The sequence below is a fragment of the Alligator sinensis genome, unplaced genomic scaffold, assembly GCF_000455745.1.
Source record: "Alligator sinensis unplaced genomic scaffold, ASM45574v1 scaffold170_2, whole genome shotgun sequence".
Taxonomy (NCBI): domain Eukaryota; kingdom Metazoa; phylum Chordata; order Crocodylia; family Alligatoridae; genus Alligator; species Alligator sinensis.
The window spans coordinates 1159681-1166878 of record NW_005842290.1 but is presented as its reverse complement, the minus strand read 5'-3'; the positions used below and the strand labels follow the sequence as shown (position 1 = coordinate 1166878).

The 7198-nt window shown below is 41.4% G+C and overlaps 1 protein-coding gene across 2 annotated transcripts; it reads right to left on the bottom strand.

Annotated features, from left to right (window-relative positions):
- Window positions 1–320: 320 nt before the first annotated feature.
- Window positions 321–7178, bottom strand: RRAD (RRAD, Ras related glycolysis inhibitor and calcium channel regulator). 2 transcript variants are annotated; one of them, XM_025209483.1, is made up of 4 exons: window positions 6648–7178; window positions 5827–5900; window positions 5042–5246; window positions 321–3261 (listed from the first exon to the last, which is right to left on the bottom strand). In XM_025209483.1, the coding sequence occupies exons 1-4, from the start codon at window positions 6985–6987 to the stop codon at window positions 2984–2986; spliced, it is 897 nt and encodes a 298-aa protein (XP_025065268.1). In that variant the 5' UTR covers window positions 6988–7178; the 3' UTR covers window positions 321–2983. The 2 variants fall into 2 exon arrangements, with proteins under 2 accessions (XP_025065268.1, XP_025065269.1); XM_025209484.1 differs by having other exon boundaries at window positions 6758–7176.
- Window positions 7179–7198: the final 20 nt, after the last annotated feature.

Below are 7198 nucleotides of genomic sequence, written 5' to 3'. Positions count from 1 at the left end.
TTACTGACTTTCTATAGGAGCTGGGCACCTAACGCTCATGGGTGTCTTTGAAACTACCCCAGAAAAATACTTCCATGTTAGATCACTAATTTGAGGCTGGTAGTGGGGGAAGGAGCATTACATCCTAGTACATTGACTCCAGAAGTATTGTCCCTAGAAAACAATGCTTATGGTGTAGTGTCATGGTGCTGGAAATAGATTGGGATTAGACCATAATAAACCTATCATTATGATTGCAATGATTGCAATAGCAACCAAGAGCTCCAGTCAAGCCCCTAGACTTATTTGTGCTATATACTGTACAAACACATTGCAAAAAATATAGTAAAATAAGAGTTTGATTTTATTGTTCATATTTTGCAAAGGTAAAGTTTTACAGAGTAGCCTGGGAACCAACCCATGGTTTATTCGTTCATATGACAAACTTTCAATATACAAAATTAAATATGTTTATACTATCTAAAATAATCTCTAGTAAAGTATCATCATGACTAGCTCAAATTTAAAAGTAGTCCAAAACCCTAGTCTTTTAAATTCATGAGGAGAGAAAACAGTCTGATTTACAAGGCAGAGTATTCATGAGCACAGCTATTGCCCGTGACCTTGAGATTTTGCAGCCGCATTCATGTTTCAGCATCAAAAGTGATACATCATCCTAACACATTGCTCTGAAAAAACAAACTTTAACCAGTGAGCTTACAGCGCATTTCTTATTAAAAGTGGAATTCAGGACCTAGGTTGACTGAAACAGCTAGATCTGGTGTGTTTTACAGACAAGGAAGAAAAAGATACAGTCAACAGTATTTCCATCCTCCATAGGTCATTCTGAAAGCATAACAGAGCAAAAACTTCACAAGCCCACAGAGAGGATATCATAGTTTTGCTACTGGCTTCATTGGGAACATGCTAAGACTCATGCACATGAATAAGGACCTTGTACCATTTTTTCAGTGATGGTGCAGCTGCAGCGATATTAATAGTTAAAGCTCCAATGTTAATGGATGCAGGGATTGTTACAGGGTCAGATGCTAGAGTGAGACTTGTTTAGGGAAGGAACTGCATTCAGCTGGACTTTCAGGATGCCTGGATGGGGTTCAGAGAAATGGAATAGAAGCCCCAAACTGGACTTGGGCCAGGACATCAACATTAAACACTTAAAAAATAAATAAAATTTCCATGAGCCTTTTACTAATCACAAGTGCTCAAGGACTTGTTTATATCCGACTAAAAAGCCAATGTCTTTAGCCCGTAAGCACTATGCTGGGGCTTAAATTCACTACAGATTTAGGAGAAAAGAATGCCACCTATGGGCACACTGATTTCTTTTCCTGAAGTACCAGTTATTCCTTTGCTGTTAGTGAACTACTGACCTAACTCAAGTAAGCCCAGGAGCAAGTATAAGGTGAGAATTCATCAAGGAGTAGTTTTTTTTCTTGTTACACAGGAGTGCAGGAGGACAGAAAACAGGCACCCACCCTATAAATAACACAGAAGTGAAAATTTGTAGGTGCAATCTTCAAGGTTTCCTTTTGATAATTTTTACCCCAGCCAGGGGATGGAACTGGTGGGAAGAGAAGGAGGCATAGAAGAGGTGAATTAGTTCAGAGTCTAGTTATAAAAGCAATGCAAATGCAGGGAAAATTACAACTAATGCAGGAACTGTGAATGCTCTTAGCCTCTAGGGAGTGACCTTCCTTGAGAAACTTTTCAAACAAGTCCTTTAACCTTATCAATGGGCAATAAGGAGGACTCAGAGAGATATATGATTATAATGAAACAAAGTTGTAGTTAGAAACAATATTATAGGCTAGCATCATAAACAAGCCTTACGTTGCTCATGGCTAAAACACTTCCAGACTGAGGCTTGTACAAGAGCTGCTCAGGTGTCAAATTGATCTGTTTTCCTGCACAAGGACAGTTTCCAACCACCAAAATCAGCCATGCAAAGTTGGTATTGCCCTCACAGAAACCACTAGCAAGCACATTTTCTCCTTGAAACTACAGGTATCCTACTATGCACTTTAATAACAACTATGCACAAGACTTACTTATATCTGATTAAATCCCTTGGGCTGGGGGAGGGACTACTTCTTTTGAAGGCCAGAGCAGTTTTGATTCAGGTCAGTGAAGGACTAGGGGCTATGTGGAAGATTAATTAAGGAGCAAATCCTGCTTTCCTTATTTACATGAGTAGTCCCAGTGGACTAGGCAAGCAGGGTCAAGCTATCTATACCAGCTGGCAGTAAGAATCTATGTTATAGTCTCTACACTATTTTGAACATTTTTGTGCTATAAAAAAGCCAGTGTACAAACCACTGCTGCCTGTCCTTTTGTGCTTGCTGTGCAGGAAACAGAAAACAAAAACCCAAACCCTATTATAACAGGAAATAATACTTTATTATTATAAAATCTGCATGTAAACAAGTAACAAAGTAATTGAACAGGTAATGGAAGTGCAAATTAACTTCATAAAATGATATTTATTCTGTATTTAACTATATATATATTTTGCTTTCTCCCATTCTAATGTCCCCCACATTTAATTTTAAAAAGATTTATCATTGCTTACTTTATACTAAAAAGAGTGTACGAGCCTGCGTACAAAAGGTTTTCAAGTTTTGCTCTGCAAAGGAGACAAGTTTATGGTGATATTTCATTTTCAATCATCATCCTTTCTAACCTTGCATCTCCGGTATCCGTAGGACAAGATGACATAACAAATATACACAGTGAAGAGGTGGGCATAGGAAGCCACTTTTGTAAAATCAGTTCATTTACTTGCACACATGAAGCTTAAACCATTTATCACTGAAGCAAACATTGTAATGTAACTTCCAGGTCTTGCTTATGAACCTTAAGGCATTAAGGAGACTCTCAAATAGTCTTTTTGTTTTAATCACCATGTAGACTGTCCATATAGTTTTCATAACAGTCAAATGCTTGTTCACAACCCATGAGCAGCATCTGGCCTTGCCGAAAGCTTCTAAAGCACAGATAAGTCATGGCAAGACTTTGACTTTGCTTTGAAAGCCATCTTCTTATTGTTCTTTGCCACAATTTTCCCAAGGAACCGCTTTGCCTTTTTGCCTATGCTTTCTCTTCTCTTAGTGTTGGCCATTCTCCTGGCGTTGTCCTCTTTACTGTCTTTGCGAAGTCTGATTTGTCGAACTATGCCTTCAAACAGGTCCTTCACATTATGATGAAGAGCAGCTGATGTCTCGATGAATTTGCAGTCAAATACCACAGCACAGGCCCGGCCCTCTGGAAAGACAGAAAGGAGTGAGTGAATGACAGTAAAAAGTACTATTTTTTTCCTTCATTCACACTGGCATCAAAAACTATAGTGAAAACTTCACACCCCCCCCTCTCTGCCTATATATAGATTGTGTAAGGGAAAATGGCCTTTATGCCACAAATGTTAAGAAGATGAGTATTTCATAGTTCCTTTTCTTGCCTTCAGGGTTATACCACTGCCATACTTAGCTCCACTAAATGTGATGGGATATAAAGCAACTGACAGTCTCTCAGGTAGCCTGGCCCATTATTAAAAGATTTAAATGTTGTCCGTTTGTATAAAAGTGCATCCCATATAGGGTGCAGAGAAAAATGTACCACTACTTCTTTCAAATTAAAGCTGTGGAGCAGCAGTGCAAGGAGACAAGACATTTTTCAATACCTGAAGCTAGCAACAGTTTCCTAAAATAGTTCTATATTAGAGCAAATTACAGTTAGAAAAAAGTCACTAGACCTGTCAGAGGTCAGAAGTCACAGGGCTATGGTTGTGATAAAAGGCTAAAAGTCACTAAATAAGTTTATAGGATTATAGGAAAGTAGGGCTGGAAGAGACCTCACAAGGTCATCTAGTCCAGTCCCTTGCTCAAAGCAGGATCATCCCTAACTAAATCAGGTCAGCCAAGTGTCTGTTCAACTTGCTCTTGAAAGTTTCCATGGCTGGAGATTCTACAGCTTCTTTAGATAGACTGTCCCCATGCTTGACTATCCACATTACATACATATTTCAGATTTTATTTACATATAAAAAGAAAAAAGTTGCCTCATGGCTGAAACATGTCTTTCCACTTTCAGTTGAGGATTAAAAAAAAATTATTGCAGAGTTGCAAGCTTTATAAATAAATTGGATCCTCATTCTGAGTCACGATTCCTTAGACACTACCATATTCCCCACAAATAACAGCTTCATGCTATCTAGGTTGAACTCCAACCAGCCCCTCGTGCAGGCATGTGTGCCATTTTAGGCAGGGAATAAGGACCAGACTGTAGAGCTGGAAACTTATTAGGGCACAAATGATGTGTCTCAACATTTTACCAAGTAAATACAAAACTTTTTTTTTTTTTTTTTTTTTTTTTTTTTTTTTTTTTTTTTTAAAAAAACCATTGTTTCAATACTACTGGCATGTGTCCAACTGGTTACCAGAACTGAACTCTTAGAAAACTCACTAGTTAAAGCTTATTTGCAGAACAGGGACAGCATAGATTCAGCCCATGCAAGCCTGGCAGCTATCACACCCCAAATGCAATAGAATTATTTAGAGGAGAAAAGAATTGTGCCATTTCTGTGACCTTGCCCTCAGCAGAGATGGTGTGCTGCAGTGATGGATTTCTGATGCGGACATCTGTCCATCAGGAGCAGGCTTGAGATTATCAAGTCATTTAATAAATACCACTGTACAGCCAAGAATTGGCTAAAGTCACTTTTAGTAATTATTGACAGTGTGTGACTCTGAATACTGCATGGAGTAGCATTTTGAGGCTGCTGCACTGAACCATTTACATATCTTCTGCCACCTCAGGACACTACTCAGTGGCTAGTCATGAAAATCACCACTGCTACTTCTTCAACAAACTGCTTCTTCATGTTCTGAAGTCTTGAATAGGGAGCCCTGGTTATCAGATTTCTGCACTGTATAGATTACACACACCTCAAACGTACCCTGTTCTGTAACAGAACTGGACCAGTTCCACTAGGTTAATTTGGTTACCAAATTAGACTTAGATTTACAATTGAATAAGTGTTTCTTACCGTCTACTGAGACTTCCCTGGATCGGACCAGGTCACTTTTATTCCCCACGAGAATGATAGGAATGTCTTCTGTTTGTCTTGCTCTTCTTAGCTGAATTCTCAATTCGGAGGCCTTCTCAAAACTAACTTTGTCTGTCACAGAATACACAATAATATAGGCATCCCCCATTTTCATACAGTGATTCTGAAGCCACTGGCTGTCATCCTGAAGAAAGAAGGAAATAAGGAAAGATACTATTTATTGCATTGAAAATATTAAACTAAACATTCCTGGACCCAAATAATGAATTAAATTATTGTAATAGCCCTAGACCTAGTCAGCTAGCTTATTACAGGCATTTTGGGAGGATTTTAAAATATATATATTACTAAGCTGTTTGGGGGGGGGGGGGATCCCAATTTTGAATATAACATCATAAAACAAAAGCTTGGCCACTTTTACAAGTTGTACCACAGGCAGGCATAGACCAGATTGTAAACCACTGACTTTGACAGTAGCTGGACAGCTATGCACAGAAGTAGCCTAGCTTGACAACAATTGCGTGGACACAGCAAGATGAGGTTTGTACCCTGGTGCTGTGCAAAGTCTAAAATAAGCTATCCAAGTAGTAGAAATTGATCACAGGAGATGGAGTTTAATTACAGAACAAAGAATTACAGTATTATTATTCTCCTAGGATATTGCCAAAACTTGGTGCAATCAAAAAGCTGCAGAAAGAATCTTACTCTAAATTTGACATGGATGTGAAAAATGACCCAGAAAAAATTATTTTAGTTATAAATACCTGCTCCCAGATGTCAAACACCACGAGAGACGCTTCTTCTCCATCGACTATAATGGATCTGTCATATGTATTTCCTAGAGGAAGATGTACAGAAACTTGTTATTCTATTTGCTTATTGTGAAAATGCTACGAGATCAGATAGCAATGCAGCGAACACTTGATGTCATCTACTAATAATAATTGAGTGGTGACTCCCTAATCTAAAATGATACATTAGTACAGCTGCACTTTTTTGAGTTATTGCTTCCCTCACCCACTGGCAATCTCCTATTTAACTGCTGGAAAAAAGAAAACTGCCTGTGCATAAAAGGGCCAGTTTCTTTTTCTTTGGACTCATTCAGCACCGTGTTTCTCAATGTATTTAGGTAGCGGGTGACCCTAAGCTAACAACAGTCAGGGTCCCAGTCACAGCGATCCCCGTCTCCCTCTGCCAGGCTGTTACAGCATCTCTTTAGTCTGGTCTGTCTTTGAGCCCCTCTCACTCACTGAGCAAGGACGGCAGGGACCAGACTGGTTGTATTATTACTCCTGACACAAAGCAGGTGCTGCACGGAGACGAAGCGGGCACTGAACGGGGACGAAGATTTAGACTAGACATTAGGAAGAACTTCTTCACAGTTAGAGTGGCCAAAGTCTGGAACGGGCTCCCAAGGGAGGTGGTGCTCTCCCCTACCCTGGGGGGCTTCAAGAGGAGGTTAGATGGGCATCTAGCTGGGGTCCCCTAGCCCCAGCCCTCTTTCCTGCCTATGCAGGGGGTCGGACTCGATGATCTATTGAGGTCCCTTCAGACCCTAACATCTATGAATCTATGAAGGTAGTACTGCATGGAGATGAAGTGGGCACCGCACAGGGACGAAGACAGTACTGCATGGGGACGAAGCAGGCACTGCATGGGGACGAAGCGGGCACTGCATGGGGATGAAGCCAGTACCGCATGGGGACGAAGATGGTACTACACAGGGATGAAGTGAAGTGGGCACTGCATGGGGATGAAGCTGGTACCGCATGGGGATGAAGATGGTACTGCATGGGGATGAAGCGGCCACCGCACGGGGACGAAGATAGTACTGCATGGGAATGAAGCGGGCACCACGTGGGGATGAAGCGGGCACCGCACAGGGACAAAGACAGTACTGCATGGGGATAAAGTGGGCACCGCATGGGGACAAAGCGGGCACTGCACAGGGATGAAGATGGTACTGCGTGGGGTTAAAGTGGGCACCGCATGGGGATGAAGCAGGCACCGCACAGGGGTGAAGACGGTACTGCACGGGGACGAAGCGGGCACCCCCGGGGGCCGAGGCGGGCAGGGCAGGGCAGGGAAGGGGCCGAAGCGCGCGGTGCCCGGTGCCCAGCGGCGCGTGGCGGGAAG

Coding starts and splice junctions, on each gene's coding strand:
- RRAD (XM_025209483.1), bottom strand. CDS start 6,987: ATGCGGTGCCCACTTTATCCCCATGCAGTACTGTCTTTGTCCCTGTGC. Junction 5,901..6,647: donor GCCCACTTCATCTCCATGCA/GTACTACCTTCA, acceptor ATCTTCCTCTAG/GAAATACATATGACAGATCC. Junction 3,262..5,041: donor CAGGGAAGTCTCAGTAGACG/GTAAGAAACACT, acceptor CTGTCTTTCCAG/AGGGCCGGGCCTGTGCTGTG.